The 21,889-nt window shown below is 42.7% G+C and overlaps 1 protein-coding gene across 2 annotated transcripts in view; it reads left to right on the plus strand.

The window, feature by feature from the left end:
- Window positions 1-14: 14 nt before the first annotated feature.
- The window catches only part of BVES (blood vessel epicardial substance), a 52,692-nt gene continuing 30,817 nt past the window's right edge, over window positions 15-21,889 (plus strand). Inside the window, exons 1-6 of one of the 2 annotated variants that reach the window (XM_060190708.1) lie at window positions 40-132; window positions 1,532-1,612; window positions 4,740-4,976; window positions 10,324-10,448; window positions 15,745-15,932; window positions 16,888-16,996. In XM_060190708.1, the coding sequence (XP_060046691.1) occupies window positions 4,751-4,976; window positions 10,324-10,448; window positions 15,745-15,932; window positions 16,888-16,996 (648 nt within the window). In that variant the 5' untranslated portion in view covers window positions 40-132; window positions 1,532-1,612; window positions 4,740-4,750. Of the gene's footprint in view, window positions 133-1,531; window positions 1,613-4,739; window positions 4,977-10,323; window positions 10,449-15,744; window positions 15,933-16,887; window positions 16,997-21,889 lie in introns of both variants that reach the window. The other variant, XM_060190707.1, reaches the window with a different exon arrangement.

The following is a 21,889-nucleotide window of genomic DNA, read 5'->3' on the forward strand; positions in this document are numbered from 1 at the left end:
CGGCTCCCGCCGAGCAGAGCTGCGGAGGCTCCCGAGTCGGGCGCCCGTCGAGCAGCCCAGAGCGTGGCCCCCGCCCCCGCCGCTGTCGCCCAAACTTCGGCCGCGCCGCCCGGCCGCCCGGGGCCGAGCCAGGTAAGAGGCCGGGCCGCAGGGCCTCGCTCCCGGGCTCAATCGGGAGCCCCGCGTGGATCCTGGCTCCTCTCGCAGCAACTTTGCCTATTCCGGGCGGCTGCCGGGTTTCTGCAAGTCGACCTCCGGGACCTGCCCTTGACGCCTTCTTTTCTTTTGTATGGGTTTTTTTTATTTGTGATTTAATATTGATTTACAGGATTGTAAGGGGGTGTGATTGTAATAGGGGTGTCATTCCATACAGTTCCCACCACCTGAGTTCCCTGTCCTATCTCCTCCACTGGAAACTTTTCCTTTTTATCCCTCTGGAAATATGGACTAAAGATCTTTTAAAAATATTTATTTATTTATTTATTTTCCCTTTTGTTGCCTGTGTTTTTATTGTTGTAGTTAATATTGTTGTTGTTACTGATGTCATCGCTGGTTGGATAGGACAGAGAGAAATGGAGAGAGGAGGGGAAGACAGAGAGGGGGAGAGAAAGACAGACACCTGTAGACCTGCTTCACCACCTGTGAAGCGACTCTCCTGCAGGTGGGGAGCCGGGGGCTCGAACCCGGATCCTTAGCCGGTCCTTAAGACCATTATGGGGAGCAGAAGGTGAAGGTCTGGCTTTTGTAATTGCTTCTCCACTGGACATGGGTGTTGGCAGGTGGATCCACACCCCCAGCCTGTCTATCTTTCCCTAGTGGGGCGGGGCTCTGGGGAGGTGTGGGTCCAGGACACATTGGTGAGGTCACCTGCCCAGGGAAGTCAGGTTGGCATCATGATAGCATCTGCATCTTGGTGGCTGAGGCTGCGATGCTTCCTTCTCAGCTGTAGTTGATAAGGTTTAAGAGACACAGTTGTTGATATTTGCTGTCTTCGGGACTGTAAGCCCTGACTCCATGGCCGCGCCTCCAGAAGCCCCCTGGACCCCTTCACAGCGCTGCGCCCCTCTGGGTTCCCAACCCTGGAAGTCGCCCTCCTCCCCAGGTCCCGGCAGCTGGACTCTAGTCCTTGTGGTGTCTGCTGATGCAACTCCAGCCCGGCACCCCCTGAGAGGTGTTAGTTCCCGTGCCCTGACTGGGTTTCATTCCTCCTCCCCGCTGGGCTTCAGGGGTGCGCGGTGTCCGAACCCGCTCAGGCTCCTCCAAGCCCCTCGGTCCCGGCCTCTGGGCCCCGCGCTAAGGTTGCCCAGCACGGGCTCGCTGCAGACAGCTCCTGGGCTAGAACCGCGGACAGTGACACACACCGTTCAGGAGCCAGGTGACATGTCTGAGAAACTGCTGGTTTGGAAATGAGTGGGGGAAAGACTTCGCAGCTTAATAGTAGGCGCTTGCCATTGTGAGGATGGGCAGTCAGAATTCTGGAGCAAGTTGAGTCCGATGTTTGCTTATGACTATTATCTTTTCCTTTTTGTAGTTTCTGAGTTACTCACGGTTAGTTTCACCATTTAGCATGTGAGTCCTGTAGACTCCAACAGACAAGACTTGGCTGAAATAGGTAATTAAAAGGATTAGCTTTGGGGAAGTAATAGGAAAAAGATGCTTTCTGTTGATCCTAGTCAAGATTCATTTGAACATTTACCACTTTACCGGCTTACCCCTGCCCACTGAACCCATTCATTCTCTGTGCAAAGTCAGTTCGGTGTAAGCCGCTGAGATCAGTTTAGTTGTGACCCAAGGAGGCTGAAATTGGTAAGATCTGACCTATATTAATGACACTAGGTAACTGACATTTTAGAATGGATATGTAGGTAAATATATACAGGCACGTAATAAGTCATATAAGTGATGTGTTATAAATGATCCCACCTTTTAAAAATTCAGTTTCCCTGGTTCGTAGGCCAGTAGGTGTGGTTTTCCTGTCGTTTCTCTTGAAAACTTTTAGAAAGCCTGAAATTGCACTATAGTACATTAGTTGGCATCTCAGTGTAACTGGGTGGATTGGATGGGGGATAAATATTAATTTAATTATTAAATAATTGTGTATTAGAACCCAAATCTATTAAAATTTGAAAGAGTTTCAAAGATTGACCAGTCCAATCCTCTTTATTCCCAGGGACAAGCAGGCCTAAGCTGCAGAAGTGACTGCCCCCTGGTTTAAGTGGCTTCCCCAGACCTGTTGGTACAGAAAAGCTCAGGAAGGCAAGACACACCCTGCACTACTGAGGTCTAGGGAGACTAATGTGATTTCTAAAAGTCTTTGTCATGTGTATGTCCTTCCTTGCGGCATTCATCTTTGCCCCTGGTGTTCTGTACTGAGGTGAGGCCTTGGGTGTGTGGAGGTGTACAGGATGCCGTCGCTGCCTCCTAGAAGACATCCAGTAATTTGAAAAACAGAGTCGACAATGGAAAGGAAACACTGTTTGTTTGAAGTGCTGTAGAAGTGTTAGTTACTGGGGAGGCCGGCGGCAGCGCAGCAGCTTAAGCACATGTGGCAAAAAACACAAAGACCGGCATAAGGATCCCGGTTTGAGCTCCCGGCTCCCTACCTGCAGGGGGGTTGCTTCACAAGCAGTGAAGCGGGTCTGCAGGTGTCTGCCTTCTCTCCCCCCTCTCTGTCTTCCCCTCCTCTCTCCATTTCTCTCTGTCCTAGCTAACAACGACAACATCAATAACAACAATAATAATAACTACACCAACAATGAAAAACAAAACAGCAAGGGCAACAAAAGGGAAAATAAATACATATAAAAAATAAATAATTTTTTTTTAAAAAAAAGATGTTGAAAAAAAGAAGTGTTAGTTACTGTTAGTATTGTACTGCTAGTGACATTAATATAGGGGTAATAGAGGAAATTTCATTTCATCCTATATCTGGCAGAATTTATAAGATTAATTCTGATGTACTTATGCAAAGCAAACTTTAAGAGTTATGAAAATAATTATTCCCCACCCTAGAGGTATGTTTATGTATCGGCTCAGCTATTAGGGATGTAGTTGAATTTATTTAGTTAGTTATTATTTGTTTATTTTATGATTTCCCCTTTGCAGCAAATCAGTATCTTAAGTCAACTATTCCTCATTTTTGGGAACTACTTCAGAATTATGTGTGACTTTGATCATTCCCTGCAAAGTTTATAAACAAAGTTTGTGTATGTGTTCTTATCATTTTAAGAGACATGAAATTCTTTTCCCAGTTATCTATTAGCACACTTTAGAAGTGCCCAACCTGGGCAATTATTTTAACACCCAGAGTTTTTACTTTGATACATTGAAAACCATGATTGGAAATATACAGTTAATTGAATAGTTTCATGTGAAAAGAAATAATATATACCTAACTTAAAGCTATTTGGGGTTCCCACTAGAAATTCTTGTTCTGAAATAGGATAATTTACATGTTCTGTCACCTGTTGCATTGTCAGAAAAGTCAAAATGTGTTTTCGCATAGAAAAACAGAAATATACATCATGACTTTTCCAGCAACCCAATACATAGTTATTTTCTCAAGAACTACATGGTATAGTTTATTATAGGAAGTTTTAGGGGGAGTCCGGCGGTAGCGCAGCTGGTTAAGCGCATGTGGCACGAAACACAAGGACCAGCGTAAGGATCCTGGTTCAAGCTCCCGGCTTCCCACCAGCAGAGAAGTCGCTTGACAGGCAGTGAAGCAGGTCTGCAGGTGTCTATCTTTCTCTCCCCCCTCTGTCTTCCCCTCCTCTCTCCATTTCTCTCTGTCCTATCTAAAAATGACGACATCAATAACAACAACAATAATAGCTAAAACAACAATAAAAAAACAAGGGCAACAAAAGGGAAAATAAATAAATATTTTTTAAAAATTTTTTTAAAAGAAAGATTTTTTTTTTTAAGTACCAGACATCGGACAGGTAATATAGTCTGGAAGGTTCTCTAGCATTTGTAAAATGCATATTTTTAAAAAATATATTTGCTACAAATTATAAGAATGACTAGTTAAGTATATGACTCCTCCTACATATAACTAGAACTTTGCTACTTTTTAATTTTTGAGATGATACAAACTCGAAATTCTTATGGGGAAAAATAGTAGGGGTTTCAGTTAGAAAATAGAGGCTATAAATGTTCCATCTCTTTGTGTATATGTACTTCTACAAGTGTATGTAATACATGATACTGTAAAATACATATATATCCTGAAGATTTAACAGCAGTAGAGAAGCAAAGACTTCTGACTAGCCTAAACCATCATATGGTTAATAAGATGTTATTAACTTTTAATATATTAAAATCAGTTTTTTGATTCATTGCCATTCATGGGAATATAGTTTACTAAGGATTTACTAAGAATATAATTTACTAGAAGGATTTACTAAGTAACCTTGTAATTGTTGTGGTGTCTATTTGACTATTTAATTTTTCTTCCCCGTTAAGTATTGGTATGAACTTATAGTTATTCGTGTATATTCATGTTGCCTTCTAGTAGATGCTTTGCTTCATTGAATCACAATGGTAAAAGAAGTACAGTTATAACCTAACAGATGAGAAAGTGACTACATTTAATTTGTGATGGAATTTGAGTCTGAATCTGTCTAATTCATAAACCTCAGAGTTAGTTCACAAAAAGAATTTTGGTATGACACTTATAGGGATAATAAGATACAGTTGAAACTTTTTGTTGTTTTTTTGTCTATTTGTTCTTATAGGAATTCTCAAGATGAATCATACAGAATCTAGCCCATTGGTGGAGCCAACTACAATAGGTTTAACCCCTGAGTTGTTAAGTACTTTACCTGTGCCTTCCAATGAGACCACCTGTGAAAACTGGAGAGAGATGCATCACCTAGTTTTTCATGTAGCAAATATATTCTTTGCCATTGGATTGGTTATTCCCACTACTCTTCACCTTCATATGATACTTCTTAGAGGGATGTTATCTATAGGTAAGAATCTTAGCTGGGATTTTATGTATTTTTTCTGTAACTGATATCAGATGGGCATTGTATTGAGGGTTTCCTCCTGTGGCCAGTGGTATACTAGCAGTGTTAGTATCAAATTAGCAATAGTTCAAGTTACTTAGGACATAGGCTTTCACGTGCTATATAGCTTTCCCTTACTTAATTTAGACAAAAATAAGTATGCTTTCCTTGGGTGGTTTAAATTTCCTAGCTATCAGAAGATCCATTTACGAGGCTGGGCAGTGCTGCACATATTAATAAGTTCACATATTACTTTGCACAAGGAGGCAAGTTAGAGCCCCCACTCCCCACCTGCATTGAGGGAACACTTCACGAGCAGTGAAGTAGACCTGGAGGTGTCTGTCTTTCTCTCTCCCTGCCTGTCTTATGAAATACAATACAAAATAAAATTAAATAAAGGGAAAACATGGTCACTGGAACCAATGGATTTGTTGTGCAGACGCCAAGCCCCAGTGATAACTCTGATGGCAAAAGAAAAAGGAAAAAAAAACATTCATTATATAGACCTTGCGTCTGGCCAAATCTTGGTTTCACAATTTGCTGTGGAAAAGGCATCAGTTATTTAGTCTTCCTGCCCCTCAGTTTTCCCATGTATCAAATGAGGTCAACAATAAAAATAATATCACTTCCTAGGTGTTCATAAGAATTAAATAAATGGGGAGTCAGGCAGCAGCACAGCGGGTTAAGTGCCGGTGGCGCAAAGCACAAGGACCGATGTAAGGATCCTGGTTCAAGTCCCCAGCTCTCCACCTGCAGGGAAGTCGCTTTACAGGCAGTGAAGCAGGTCTGCAGGTGTCTGTCTTTCTCTCCTCCTCTCTGCCTTCACCTCCTCTCTCCATTTCTCTCTGTCCTATCTAACAATGACAACATCAATAACAACAGTAATAACTACAACAACAATAAAAAAAATAAGGGCAACAAAAGGGTAAATAAATAAATAAATATTTTTTAAAAAATAAAATCTTTAAAAAGAAGAATTAAATAAATGCAGGTGGCCAGGAGACAGCTAACTTAGCGGAGCATATTCCTTGTTACTCGTGAGAACGTGGGTTTGAGACCCAGGGAGCCATACAGAGAATGACCTAGATGCGAGATGTGAAGTCCCAACAAAGCCCTGACAGCAGAGAAAAAAATACAGGAAAGAAAGGAAAAGAATGTGTCTGTTTATATGTATTTACACATGTGTGATATGTGTAATTACTCAGAATGGTGCCTATGGCTGGGGACAAAGCATAGCGGTCTCTCATGGTCTTTCATTCCTGAGACCTGCATGTCCCAGAGTCAATTCCTGGTACCACAAGAAGCCAGAGATGAGCAGTGCTTTGGAAAGTAAATAAGTAAATAAAATAAAAATAAAGAAAGCAAGCAAGAAGAGGAGGAAGGAGGGAAGGAGGGAGAGAAGGAAAAGAAAGACTGTCTCTCACACATATTTAGTACTAAATAGTTTTAACTGTTAATGTTGGAAGAGGCATTGCTGGGATCAGTAAACTAGCATTTAACACAAAGACAGTTGTTCATAGTTCAAACTTTTTGTTGTTCCAGTAACCCATGCTGAAATCAGTTAACTTGATTTACATCAAAGCACTGAAGCAAGCAAAGTTATAATTTTCACCAGTGGTGGTTGACAAATTCCCGTGTCATACTATTTCCCTGATGATTCATTCACTCGGTGCATTTTTGAATGCCTGTAATATGTCACCTGAAGATTAAGGAAGGCAGGCTTCATCCTTGAGATAGACACACTTTGGGGGAATGGAGAGAAACAGACAAGTTATCACCTGTGACATGATGGCTGCCGTGAGGCAGATGTGTGCTCAGTCTCGGGGAGGAAGGGTGGGATATTCTCAGCAGAATGAGGCAATGACATTGAAACTGATTTTGGGAAGACAAGCAGGTTCCCTTGGAGTGTGAGTGTATAGTGAGGGAAAAGACCAGGAGGAGAAGCAAGTTCGGCATATGCGGGAGGATGAAGAGTAGCCCCTTGTGCCTTAAATAGCATGAGTGTAATGAAAAAATAACAGAATGTAGTCACAGAGGAGACTGCAAGGAACCGTCGGTGGAAACATCAATGGATGCAGCAACCATGAAAATTTGAAGGTCCTCAAAAAATTAAAAGATAGAGCTAACATGTTACTCAGCAAAAAATAAAGAGGGCCAGGAGTTAGCATAATTTTTAAGATTTTTAAAAATATTTATTTATTCATTTTCCCTTTTTGTTGCCCTTGTTTTTTTATTCTTGTCATTATTGTTGTTGTTGTTGATGTCTTCGTTGTTGGATAGGACAGAGAGAAATGGAGAGAGGAGGGGAAGACAGAGAGGGGGAGAGAAAGATAGACACCTGCAGACCTGCTTCACCGCCTGTGAAGCGACTCCCCTGCAGGTGGGGAGCCGGGGGATTGAACTGGGATCCATGTGCCAGTCCTTGCGTTTTGCGCCACCTGCGCTACCGCCCGACTCCCTGCATAAGGTTTTCATAAAATGTTTTTATGCCTGAGGCTTCCAGGTCCCAGATTCAGTCCCTGGCATCATCCTATCCAGAGCTGAACAATACGCTCACCTCCCCAGCCCCACCATTAAAATTAAGTAGATAGAATTTTTAATTTATTATTAATGATTAACAAGATTGTAAGATAACAGTGGTACACTTTTCCATACAGTTCCCACCACCAGAGTTCCATGTCTCATCCTCTCTGTTGGAAGCTTCCCTATTCTTTATCCCTCGGGGAGTATGGACCAAAATTCTTTATGGGGTGCAGAAGGTGGGAGTTCTGGCTTCTGTAACTGTTTCTCCACTGGACATGGACATTAGAAGGCAGAGCCATACCTCCAGCCTGTTTCTGTCTTTCCCTAGTGAGGTAGGGTTCTGCAGAGATGGGGTTCCAGGGCCACATTAGTGAGGTTGTCTGCCCAGGGAAGTCAAGATGGAATCCTAATGGCATCTGCAACTTGATGGCTGAAAGACGATAAGATATAAAGCAGGACAGATTGTTTAATAAACAGGAACCCAAAGGTAGGGCAAGAAAGATGGGTCTGGGCAGAGAGTAGCCTCCAAATATAAATAGAATATTTTTAGAAAGAGACTGCAAGGATAGACAGAAGGAAGCTTGGGAGAAGTCTGCCTCTCTTATCTGTCAGTAAGGTAAAGATTGCTGTAGGAAGAGCCAGGCGCTGAATGGCGAATCAGGCCACACCCTCTGAAGGAAGAACAAGAAGCCGAGGCTGGCTGTGTATCTTAAGACAATGTTTGGGAGTAGAACAAATCGAGGCGATCATCTAGTTCACTGCTTCCTACTGAAGAATTCAGGGCCTGCAGAAGCTAGATGACTTGATCCAAAATTAAACTGGAGGGGAACAGAGAAACCAAGACGATACTCAGGCCTTTTAGAGTCTCAGTTAACCTTTCTGGGAGTAACCCTGTCTCAATTTAGTAATGCTTGTTAAGAATTCACCAGTATTTGCATAGCAAAACAGTATTTAAAGAAGTTTTAAATTTTTAGACTAATACAATTTTGGGCTATTCAGGTGCTCTGAGTCTTTCTGATAAAATGAAAAAGGACAAATTACTAACACTTTAAACTTGGAGGTTAGATCTTATGTGTGTGTTATTGGTATGTGTGTATCATATTAATTATTTTAAGATGTATTTACAAAACTATAGGACAACAAGGACATAATTCCACGCCTTTCCCACCACCAGAGTTCTGTGTCCCTATTCCCTCCATTGGAAATTGCTTTAGTTCTCCCAAAATCAGAGATATTGGTTGACTATTATTTCTATAAATATATATATATATAAATGATTAAGATTATAATTAAGTATTAAGTATCAGTAATAGTATTTGCTAAGTAGAAGAATTATGGATTTTCCCCCCTTTAAAAGTAGTTTTCTTTTTTGATATATTTATTTTCCCTTTTGTTGTCCTTGTTGTTTTTTATTGTTGTTGTAATTGACGTCATTGTTGGATAGGACAGAGAGAAATGGAGAGAGATGGGGAAGACAGAGAGGGGGAGAGAAAGACAGACACCTGCAGACCTGCTTCACCACCTGTGAAGTGACTCCCCTGCAGGTGGGGAGCCGGGGCTCGAACCGGGATCCTTACACCGGTCCTTGTGCTTGGTGCCACGTGCGCTTAACCCGCTGCGCTACCGCCCGACTCCCTGAAGTAGTTTTCTAGGGTCAACAAAATAGCTCATCTGGATTGTGTGCTGACATTCCCATATACGCCACCCAGAGTCAAACCTGGCCCTCACCACAGTGGAGGGGACTCTGGTGCTGTGATGTGTCCCCCCCCACTCTCGCTGTGTGTGTGTGTGTGTGTGTGTCTCACTGTGTGTGTGTGTCTCTCACTGTGTGTGTGTGTGTGTGTCTCACTGTGTGTGTGTGTCTCTCACTGTGTGTGTGTGTGTCTCTCACTGTGTGTGTGTGTCTGTGTGTGTGTGTGTCTCTCACTGTGTGTGTGTCTCTGTGTGTGTGTGTCTCTCACTGTGTGTGTGTCTGTGTCTCTCACTGTGTGTGAGTGTGTGTGTGTCTCTCACTGTGTGTGTGTGTGTGTGTGTCTCTCACTGTGTGTGTGTGTGTGTGAGTGTGTGTGTGTGTGTGTGTGAGTGTGTGTGTGTGTGTGTGAGTGTGTGTGTGTGTGTGAGTGAAAAAGCTGACCCAGAGTGATGAAGCTCTGGCCGCAACCCAAATAAAAAGAGTTTTCTGTACTTAACAAATTCTCTACATGTAATGCTTTTCCTTTATTTTTTTATTTTTTATGTTTGTTTGTTTGTTGCCTCCAGGGTTATTCCTGAGGCTCAGTGCCTGCACCATGAATCCACTGCTCCTGGAGGCTTTTTTTTTTCCCCCCTTTTTGTTGGCCTTGTTTTATTGTTGTTGTGGTTATTACTATCGTTGTTATTGCTTTCATTGTTGTTGGATAGGACAGAGGGAAATGGAGAGAGGAGGGGAAGACAGAGAGAGGGAGAGAAAGACAGACACCTGCAGACCTGCTTCACCGCCTGTGAAGCGACTCCCCTGCAGGTGGTTCGAGCCAGGGCCTTGAACTGGGATCCTTATGCCAGTCTTTGTGCTTTGTGCCATATGCACTTAACCCTCTGCACTACTGCCTCAATGCTTTTCCTTTTGTAAGATGAGCCCAATTAATGTAATTCAATTACATTAATTAATGCAATTACATTAATTAATGCAATGTCTGGCTGAGATATTTTTCAAGTGTTTGGTTTGTTTTTCAGGTGAAAAATAACAAATGTCTTAAGCTATGTGCTGAGGTTATTGTAGAGCTAACACACTCACTTTGTTATCCAACAGGATGTACCCTTTATATCATCTGGACCACTCTCTACCGATGTGCCTTGGATATAATGATCTGGAACTCTGTGTTCTTGGCTGTCAACATTTTGCATCTTTCATATCTTATATACAAGAAAAGACCGGTAACTACTAAAAAAAAATCTGAAAAGAATAGATTTGAAATCAAAAGTTTTTTGAAGGATTTTGTTAGAACTGAGAATGAGTATGTAATTTGTTTATTCCTTTTAAATAATTTCACAGATCTATCTATAGCACTGTATGAAATAGCAGAGGTATTCCTGTCTGGGTCTTGCTCTCTCTGATAGGATTAAAAAAGATGAAAGAGGGAAAGGAAGGAAGGAAGGAAGAGAGGGAAAGGAAGGAAAGGAAGAAGCAAGAGAGGGGGAAGAACACCTGTAAATAAGGAGCATAAACTGCTGGAAATCATGTCTAAACATTGTGACTATTTGTAGTTACTATGTCCCAGGAATTTGCCTGAAAATAATTAACTTCTATAACTAATAATGAAATTCCAAAGTAACATTTGCATGACAGCAAACACTGAAGCTGCATGACTCAGAAGAGAGACGTTCTCTCACTTTGATTTTATTTAGCTGTTTGGATGGGAATGTGGGGACGTGAACCCTAAGCCTCATGCTCATACGATACACGAGCTGAATTCTGTAACCTTAGAGAAATAAAGAGGGTGGGGGAGGAACAGCGAGGGGAGAGAGAAGGAGAAACACTAAACACTCCACTAAACACTCAGACACTCCACCCTCACGTGACATCTCCGTGCCGTGACCACAGCATAGCTTCCTTCTCACTGACCTCATCTGGAGACGCTGTGTCCAGCTGTGTGTCAGCTGTGACTTCATGTGTCTTTGTCTCCAGATACCGACTGAAGCAGCAAGTTCTGTTTGGACACATTTTCTCTCATGGCAGAGAAAAAAGTATAAGAAACCAAAAGAGAAAAACTCCTTGCTTCTTAAAATGTCTCCTTAGAAAGACATGTAATTCCTGCTCATATTTCTTCGGCCAAAGCAAAGGGCTCTGGCCGAGCCTGATAATATGGGAGTGAGATGGGGGCAGGGGAGACATAGTCCTCTTCTGCGAGGTAGGAACTGCTCATAGTTGAAATCGGTGACATCTACCATGTGTACCTTTGTCTTCCTGGTTATGCCAACTCAGAAACATAAAGGGTACATAGTAGGTGCTCAGACAAAGCATTTGATTAAAGGTATGTTCAGAGAGAAGGACTGAGGGCTTGATGACGGAATTGGGACTTGAGCTGACATTTATTTTTATTTACTTATTTATTATTGCATAGAGAGCAAGCACTTGGGAAGGGCGGGAGAGATAGAGAGGGAGAGAGACAGAGAGACACCTTCAGCTCTGCTTCTTCACCACTGGAGGCTTTCTGCCTGCAGGGGGCGGGGGGAACCAGGGGCTTGAACCCAGGTCTTTTTTTTTTTTTTAATATTTATTTATTTCCTTTTTGTTGCCCTCATTTTCATTGTTGTTGTCATCATTGGAAAGGACAGAGAGAAATGGAGAGAGGAGGGAAAGACAGAGAGGGGGGAGAGAAAGAGAGACACCTCAGACCACCCCTACAGGTGGGGAGCCGGGGCCTCGAACCGGGATGCTTCTGCCCGTCCTTGCGCTTTGCACCACGTGCGCTTAACCTGCTGCGCTACAGCCCGACTCCCTAACCGGCGTCTTTCTTTGCACACTGTAATGTGAGCGCTTAACCAGGTGCACCACCACCTGGCTCCTGGAGCTGATAACTTACAGGCTGAGCAGATCATGGATGTGAGTCAGCAGACTCTTCAGTTTGTTTAACACTTTGCCACATGGACTAGTGCAGATGATGAAAGGACACATTTGTGAATGAATCACTGTAAACGTTACTTACTCAGGCTCTGGAGTGGAGGAAGGAGATGAGAGTAATAAGGAGGATTACCCTTTCTGAAAGTCAGAATTTATTGGAACTCCGAGTTCTAAACATACAGTTCAGAAGTTAGTGATGTAATGGTAGCATCAGATAAAGAAATCACTTAGCTTTTGTGCTTTCATTTCCTCTCGGACTATCAGCCTGCTTTGCTGGAAAGTGTCCGAGCTGGTTCCTCATTGAAATGAAGCAGTAAAATAAGAAGAGCACAGCAAACACTGCAGCGACGTCTGAGCAGCTGCCAGGCCCTGGGCCTGCAAGCTTCACCATGTCTCCGCTGTGAATGTCACAGATACAGATCAAGGGTGGGGCCCACAGGCCATATTTGGTCTGAGAAATCATTTGGCCTGGCCCTGCCAAGGCAACCTCCCATGGAACTCGAAATCCATTACATTTGGGGAGATTTTTTTTTTATATAGCCAGACTAAGTGCTGTTTTTGTGTACATGAATTGTGTTATAAATATCCAAATGGGGGGTTGGGCGGTAGTGCAGCGGGTTAAGCACAGGTGGCGCTAAGCGCAAGGATTCCGGTTCGAGCCCCCCTGGCTCCCCACCTGCAGCAGAATCACTTCACAGGCGGTGAAGCAGGTCTGCAGGTGTATGTCTTTCTCTTCTCCTTTCTGTCTTCCCCTCCTCTCTCCATTTCTCTCTGTCTTATCCAACAACAAATGACATCAACAACAACAATAATAACCACAACAAGGCTACAGCAACAAGGGCAACAAAAGGGGAAAAAATGGCCTCCAGGAGCAGTGGATTCATGGTACAGGTACTGAGCCCCAGCAATAACCCTGGAGGCATAAATAAATAAATATCCAAATGGCCCTTGACAGAAGAAAAAAAAAACTTTCTCACCCTTGGTATAAATGATCATTGGAACTGAAAGGTTTTTTTTCCTTTATTTTTCCAGAGCACTGTTCAGCTCTGGCTAATGATGGTACAGGAGATTGAACCTGGGACCTCAGAGCCTCAGGCATAAGAGTCTGTTTGCAGAACCATTATGCTTTCTCCTGTGCCCTGAACTGAAAAGTTCATTGGTGTGCAGTACAGTTTTTCTTTTTTTTTCTTTATTTGTTTTCCCTTTTGGTGCCCTTGCTTTTTTTCATTGTTGTTGTAGTTATTGTTATAGTTATTGATGTCGTCATTGTTAGATAGGACAGAGAATAGAGGAGAGAGGAGGGGAAGACGGGGCGGGGGGGGGGGAGAAAGACAGACACCTGCAGACCTGCTTCACCACCTGTGAAGCGACTCCCCTGCAGGTGGGGAGCCAGGCGCTCAAACTGGGATCCTTAAGCCAGTCCTTGCGCTTTGCGCCATGTGTGCTTAACCCGCTGCGCCACCGCCCGACTCCCCAGTACAGTTGTTTTTCAACCACTCAATTATTGTAGTATTCAAGATTAACCAGGAGCCAAAGATGGCCCCTAGCATGGACCCTGAGTAGCCTGACAATAGAGGCAATTGAATCATTTTGCTTTCTTTCCTCTTCCTCCTTTAGCCAGGCTTATTAGACCAGGGTGTCTATTTTGAAGAGTTTATTTTAGCTTAGGATAAAGCTGCAGATGGCCTTTCTCACTCATTTTCTTAAGTTTTTTTTATTTATTACATTTACTTATTGGATAGAGAGCCAGCAATCAAGTGGGAAGGGAGAAACAGGGAGAGAGACAGAGAGACACCTACAGCCCCGCTTCACCACTTGCAAAGCTCTCCCCTTGCAAGTGGGGACTGGTGGTTCAAACCCTTGCCCATGGTAGCATGTGCGCTCAACCAGGTGCCACCACCCAGTCCCTGCCTGTCTCACCCTTCACTTTGCTGGAGGAGAAATAATAGTACCTGTGGATATTTTTTTGCTGTATTAGTGTATTAAGTCATAATTACATGTAAATAAGATGTCATATATTTTCATAAATTTGTTTCCACATTTTGTCTGTTTTCTTGCTTCAATATTTAAAACAGCGTTAGTTTTTTTTTCCTGTGAAGCAAAAAATGTTCTAAAATACAAAGGGTCCATGTTATTTATAAGACATGCTAAGATTGGGGACATTAATGCTGTCACAAAATTCAAAACCTCACAGTCACGTTATTGCGTGCTGGGGCTCCTGCAGGGTGACTCTCAGCAACGAAGGTAAGCAACCAGTTCTCCCTCACTTTGTTCAAGAGACGCAGTGATATAGGCAAGAGACACCGGGGAGGGAGAATTGGACACTCTCCTTTATTGCAGATGGACATGGGTTTAAATAGAGAACCAAACAAAGAACATTTTTCAAATACATCAGAAATTACAGGTTTTTTTTTTTAAAAGAGAAAACTGTTTATTTTAGACATTATCACAGAATATTAAGTTCCACTGACAGTAAAGGCCTAAAATTTGCTTTTATTTTTCCCCAGCCAAAATAGTACTCTGCTCAGATCCCAAAATCTAAATTTTGTACATGTAAAGATAAAAGCTGCAGAAAAAGTGTGTTGTGTTCATTCCTACACACAAACACTTTGATGGGGGTAAGGACAAGAGCCAGGGCCTCGTAAGTGCAAAGCATGTGCCCCTTGACCTTCAGAGACAACTACCATGTAGTACAAGCAGGTGGCAATTTCACATATCTGTATTTCTATATGTTTATTAGCTAGCTAGTTAACTAGCTAAGAAATACCAACCCTGGCTAAGAAACCCTGAGTTTGATCCCTAATAGTTTCTAAGAGCACCATGGACAGAAACAAAGGCAAAATCAGGTGGCTTTCTTAAAGGTCAGCTTGTCCCTATGGTAGGGGGCTGGTATGACAGGAATTGATGCAGATACATAAAGGTCAAGACAATTATTCTCCATGATGCAAGCAACTTAATTATCCAAAGGTATTTGAGAGAAACATAGGGGTTAAACCAGTAGGGTGAGACAGAGAGAAGATAAGCAAGGCTTGATAGATATCAAAGGCCATAGAGTTTGGAATTTCTCTTGTCTGGGGTTTGAGGTGTATGATGGAGTGTGTGATAAGGTGTGTTCTCCTCTGTGATCAGAAGGTGAGGTGAACTTTGAGTAAATGAACCTTAAAGCAGGCAGCCATGTGGCCTGCAGTTAGTGGGGAGAGGCAGTGAGATCTCTGTGGGCTTGAGAGTCTGAAAAGGGAGAACTGAGTCTGAGAAACTGTTTTTCCCCTTTGCTCATCTTGGTGAGAGAGGCTAACAAGGGGGTCTTTCCCAGACCTCCATCCAAGGATGGAAGGAGTTTTCCCTAAGCTCTACCAAGCTTACACATAACCCCACAATTGTGCATAGGGAGAGATGTGACCACTAGAGAAAATCTTCTCCAGATGCTCTTGGAGTTCAGTTTAACTGCAAAAGTGTCCTTTTATGGCCATTTACTGCGTAAGATTCTACTGACAAAAAGCCATGGGAGTGATGATATGACCTTCCAGATTTGTTTATTTCCAGAGCTTTATTGAGAGCACAGGCGCCAGTGTCTTGCTGAAGCTGCATCTGGTTATTGCTGTGTTCCAGGTAAAGATTGAAAAGGAACTCGGTGGCATCTACCGACGGTTATTTGAACCACTGCGTGTGTCTCCAGAGCTGTTCAGAAGATTGACTGGACAGTTTTGCATGATTCAAACCTTGGAAAAGGGTCAGCCTTATGCCGTAGAGGATGAAACGTCAGTTGATGACCGTCTGAGTGTTCTCCTGAAGGGAAAGTAAGTGTTCTATGGAAATTGAATCTTCCAGTTAACCTAGAGTTTTCTCAGGACCTCTTGGTAAGAAACAAACGGAAGGGAGTGTCCTGACTCATGGAGGAAGTGCCACAGAATTTATTAGTGCTTTTTTTATGTTACAGTTGCATTTTGGAATTCTATACAGCATCATGTTACAGTTATGTGGCATTAATTGCTCTGAATGCTGTTGATGTCAAGATTTTCAGTTGTGAGGATTGGCATACTCAGTTGAGCACACACATTAGAGTGTGCAAGGACCCAGGTTCAAGCCCCCGGTCCCCATCTGCAGAGGAAAAGCTTTGCGGGTGGGGAAGCAGGGCTGCAGGTGTCTCTCTATCTCTCTTCCTCTCTATCTCCCCCTTCTCAATTTCTCTCTGTCTCTACCCAATAGTAAACAAATAAATTATATTTTAAAAAATTTTTAAAAGAAAAATATAAACCCAATGATTGGCAAGATAACTTGCCCAGGATAGTGCCTATTGGTCATGCAAATGATCCAGGTGTGAGCCCAGCCTCTACTGCCTCGAAAAGAGCTTTGGCTCTGGAGTGTCTTTCTCTCTCCTCTTCTCTTCTCTTCTCTCTCTCCCTCCCTCTATTATTTTTTATTTATTGGATAGAAACAGCTAGAAATCGAGAGGGAAAGGGGAGAGAGAGAGAGAGAAAGGGAGAGAGACTCCTGTAGCCCTGCTTCACCACTCGTGAAGCTTTCCCCCTGCAGATGATGACCAGGAACTTGAACCCGGATTCTTGTGCGTTGTAGCATGTGTGCCACCACCCAATCCCCCTCTGTCTCTTTTTACCTGAAAAAAAAGTTGACCTAGAGTAGTGAAACCCAAGCAATGACCAGAAAAAGTACAAACCTATATGTTTATAGAAATGTTAAAAATTGTCATGCTCTTTGTGAAATGTGTATATTAACTTTGATTTCTGTTATCAGATTGAAGGTCTCCTATAGAGGACACTTTCTGCATAATATTTACCCCTGTGCCTTTATAGATTCTCCTGAATTTAGATCAACTCAGATGCATAAAGGTGAAAAATTCCAGGTATGTTCTGGCACAATTTGTTTGTTGTTGTTTTTTGAAGATTGAAATCAGTGCATTCAAAATCTAAAGTCTATTAATAGAAAAGTACCCATGATTTATTTCTAAAAGACATTGCTGGGAGTCGGGCGGTAGCGCAGCAGTTAAGCCACCAAGCACAAGGACCTGCATAAGGGTCTTGGTTCAAGCCCCCGGCTCCCCACCTGCAGGGGAGTCACTTCACAAGGGGTGAAGCAGGTCTGCAGGTGTCTATCTTTCTCTCTCCCTGTCTCCCCCTCCTCTCTCTATTTCTCTCTGTCCTATCCAACAACAAAGCATCAATAACAACAACAATAATGACTACAACAATAAAACAACAAGGGCAAAAACAAAAGGGAAAATAAATAAATAAATAATTTTTTAAAAAAAAATTAAAAAAAAAAAAAAAGACATTGCCAGACGGCAGGGGAGGGTGGTGGCTGCATGTCCTGTAGAGAGCACATGCTACAGTGTGCGCGGGTCTCGGTTCAAGCCGTCAGTCCCCACCTGCAGGGGTGGAAGCTTCGTGAGGGATGAAGCGGTGTTGCAGGTGTCTCTCTCTCCCTTCCCCTCTTTCTTATCTTATCTTGTTCTTATCTTTTTATGGAGGGGGTTAGTGCTTTATAGTATAGTCACTGACACTGGGTACAATTTCATTATCCACCAGGACCCCAAAGTGCTTTTCCACCTCCGCCCCTCCTTTCTCAGAGTCCTTTGCTTGGATGCAGGACATCACATCATGCCCAGCCTGTGCTTTGCTTTCTGTCCCTCTTCCCTGTCACTGTTTATTAAGGCCCACTTACAAGTGAGATCATTTGCCCTTTTCTTTCTAGGTTATCTCACTTAACATATCTTCAAGTTCCATTCAAGATGATGGAAAAGAGAGAACCTCATCTTTTTTTTTTTTTAATTTTTATTTATAAAAAGGAAACATTGACTAAACCATAGGATAAGAAGGGTACAACTCCACACAATTCACACCACCAGAACTCTGTATTCCATCCCCTCCCCTGATAGCTTTCCTATTCTTTAATCTTCTGAGAGTATGGACCCAAAGTCACTGTGGGATGCAGATGGTGGAAGGTCTGGCTTCTGTAATTACTTCCCAGCTGAACATGGGTGTTGACAGGTTGATCTATACTCCCAGCTTGTCTCTCTCTTTCCCTAGTGGGGAAGGGCTCTGGGGAAACAAGAGCTCCAGGACACACTGGTGGGGTTGTCTGTCCAGGGAAGTCTGGTCAAATCCTGCTAGCATCTGGGAACCTGGTGGCTGAAAAGAGAGTTAACATACAAAGCCAAACAAACTGTTGACCAATCATGGACCTAAAGGCTGGAATAGTTGGGGGGGGGGAACCTCCATTTTGTAGATAGCTAGTAGGAATATTTTATTTATATTCCAAAGGGCCTGTGACTATACTAGTTTTTTCTTTTTTGTTTTTGTTTTAACAGCATCATGTAAATGTGACACAATGATTTTAACCCTTTATCTATCTTTGTTTATCTATATTTCTCCTTCTAGTCCCAGTTTCTGGAGGATCTTTATCATAAATGGGTGTTGGATCTTGTCAAATGCCTTTACAACATCAATTGATATGACTATGTGATTTGCATCTTTCTTTTTGTTGATTGAGTTTCGGGTGTTGACCCATCCCTGCTTCTCAGGGATGAATCCCACATGGTCTTGGTGAATTATCCTCTTGATATGTTGTTGTATTCAATTTGCCAAGATTTTTTCAGGATCTTCATAACAGTGATTATCAGATACATAACTTTATAGTTTTCTTTTCTGGTAGAATCCTTTCCTGCTTTGGGGGTCAAAGTGATGTTCACCTCATAGAATGTGTTAAGGAGTGCTTGACCTCTCCCTTCTTAATTTCTCTTTTCTCTATCCAAATAAATCAGGTAGTAGATGAGATTACCATATGGCATATGTATTATGATTTTTTTTGAAACTTATACCAGTGCATACGTGTGTACCAAAAATGGTCTGGAAAGATATATCCTAATTTTGCTGTGATCTTCCACTTGTTTCTGTCTTGGGAGCTGGATTACTTTTAAATTTTTCTTTGTTTCTTTCTCTTTCTTCTTATTTAAGTTTATATAATTTTCTGTAGAAAACATCAAATCTTTCTTTCTTTCTTTTGCCTCCAGGGTTATCACTGGGGTTCAGTTCCTGCACTACAAATCCACAGCTCCGGGAGTCGGGTGGTAGCGCAGCAGTTTAAGCACAGGTGGCGCAAAGCATAAGGACCGGCTTAAGGATCCCGGTTCGAGCCCCCGGCTCCCCACCTGCAGGGGAGTTGCTTCACAGGTGGTGAAGCAGGTCTGCAGGTCTCTGTCTTTCTCTCTCCCCCTCTGTCCTCTGTCCTCCTCTCTCTGTCTTACCCTCCTCTCTCCATTTCTCTCTGTCCTGTCCAACAATTACAACACTAATAACTACAACAACAATAAAAAAAACAAGGACAACAAAAGGGAAAATAAAATAAATAAATAAATAAATAAATAAAACAAATCCACAGCTCCTGGCAGCCATTTTTTTCCTTGTGTTGCCCTTGGGTTTTTTTTTTTTAATTGCTGTTGTTATTATTATTGTTGTTGTTATTGCTGTCCTTGTTGTTGGATAGGACAGAGAGAAATAGAGAGAGGAGGGAAAGACAGAGGGGGAGAGAAAGACTTCCCTTCTTGTGAAGCAATCCTCCTGCAGGTGGGGAGCTGGGGGCTTGAACCAGGATCCTTACGCCTATCCTTGTGCTTCATGCCACGTGCGCTTAACTGGCTGTGCTACTGCCTGGGCCCCTTAAATCCTTCTGTTATGAAAAGAAACTGTTGTGACCGGGTGGGGGCGCACCTGCCTGAGCACACATGTTACAAAGCACAAGGACCCAGGTTTAAGCCCCAGTCCCCACCTGCAGGGGGAAAGCTTTGTGAGCAGTGAAGCAGGGCTGCAGGTGTCTCTCTGTCTCTCTCACCCCGTTACTCCTTCCCTCTCAATTTCTGGCTGTCTCTACCCAATAAAAAATAAATATTTTTTTAAAAAGGAAACTACCCATTGTAGAAATTAGTATTCCTAAAACATATCATTGGTAATTTTTATTCGGGAAAATCAGGAAACAACCTTTGCCCTAGAGACTTTGCTTGTTAGTCCTTTTGAATAATCACTTTACTATACTCAGGACAAGTCTTTTTAAATGTGTTCCATTTTGTGATACTTTTTTCTGATTCTTTTTTCTTCTTGCTTTTTTTTTTTTTTTTTTTGACCAGAGCACTCACTGCTCAACTCTGCTTGATGATGTTGTATGGGGTCGAACCTCAGACCTTAGGGCCTCAGGCGTAACAGTTCCTTTGCATAACCATTATGTCACATCCCCAACACCCACTTGTTTCTGATTCTGTCTGTAACCATCTGCCCTGACTACCACATAGCTGTCAAGACAATAGAAAAAGGAACAACAACAAAAAAAACCCTAGTGAGTTTCCTTTATTCTCAACCTCTTAATAAACAGTTATAAAGAAATACCCTAGGGACCGGGCAGTGGCACACCCAGTTAAGCACATACAGCACAGAGACTGGGGTTCAAGCCCCCTGTCCCCACCTGCCCAGAGAAAGCTTCACAAGTGGCGAAGCAGGTCTGCAAGTGTCTTGTCTCCCCCTCTCTGTATCCTCCTGCACTTTCAACTTCTCTCTCTATCCAAAACTAAAGAAATAAATCTATGGGGTGTCGGGCAATAGCGCAACGGGTTAAGCGCATATGGCGTGAGGTGCAAGGACCAGCATAAAGATACCGGTTCAAGTCCCTAGCTCCCCACCTGAAGGGGGGGAGTCGCTTCAGAAGCGGTGAAGCAGGTCTGCAGGTGTCTGTCTTTCTCTCTCCTTCTGTCTTCCCCTCCTCTCTCCATTTCTCTCTGTCCTATCTAACAACAACGACATCCATAACAACAGTAATAATAACCACAACAATGATAAAACAATAAGGACAGCAAAAGGAGAAATAAAAAAAAAGCCTCCAGGAGCAGGGGATTCATAGTGCAGGCACCAAGCCCCAGCAATAACCCTGGAGGCAAAAAAAACAAAGAAATCTATGGAAAAAAAATTGTTAAGACATGCTTGGTCAGTTTTTTTTTTATTATTATTTATCAATCTTTTTAAGTAGCTAATGGCTTAGGGAGGGTTGTTAACATCTACAGAAGGAAATGTCAGTGTTTCTTGATAAACATATTGTTGAATCTTATTTTGAAATGCTGTCGAATTGAGGATGCTGCCCAGAGGGGAAAGGAGAGTTTGTAGGCAATACTTTTAGTTTAGATATGGTGGTTTCAGTCTTGCCCTGTTCCCACCCTCCTGAGTCACTAGTCTTAGTAACCACACAACATGGCAAAGCCGTCTTCATTCACTAGAAGGTCTCATATTAGTTCATTCACTGGGTCCAGTGTTGTCCCCCAGTCTGGCAAAGCATAAGACATGCAAAGAGGAAAGTAATCTCTTCTTTTTACAATAACTTAATTTATTTTTAAACTTTATTTGATAAGACAGAGAAATTTAGAGTGAAGAGGGAGACAGCTGCAGACTTGCTTAACTGCTTGCGAAGCACCCTCCCCCCATGCAAGTGGGGACCAGGGGCTCAAACCCAGGCCCTTGCACACTGTAATGTGTGCTCTTAACCAGGTGCGCTACCATCAGCCCCGAGGAAACTGATCTCTGTAATAAACTAATCCTGACTGTTGTAATTCACTCCTGCCTTGTGTTTGAATGTTCACCATGACCCGAGATCTGTGTTCTTACTGTGTTCTCACCACCATCTACCCACCAACTAGTACTCTTCCCCTCTGATCTCCTATAACTTGTTTCTTCCAACGCCCGACATGTATCTCTTGCATCCA

This window comes from Erinaceus europaeus, chromosome 4 (genome assembly GCF_950295315.1).
Source record: "Erinaceus europaeus chromosome 4, mEriEur2.1, whole genome shotgun sequence".
In the NCBI taxonomy this organism is placed as follows: Eukaryota; Metazoa; Chordata; class Mammalia; order Eulipotyphla; family Erinaceidae; genus Erinaceus; species Erinaceus europaeus.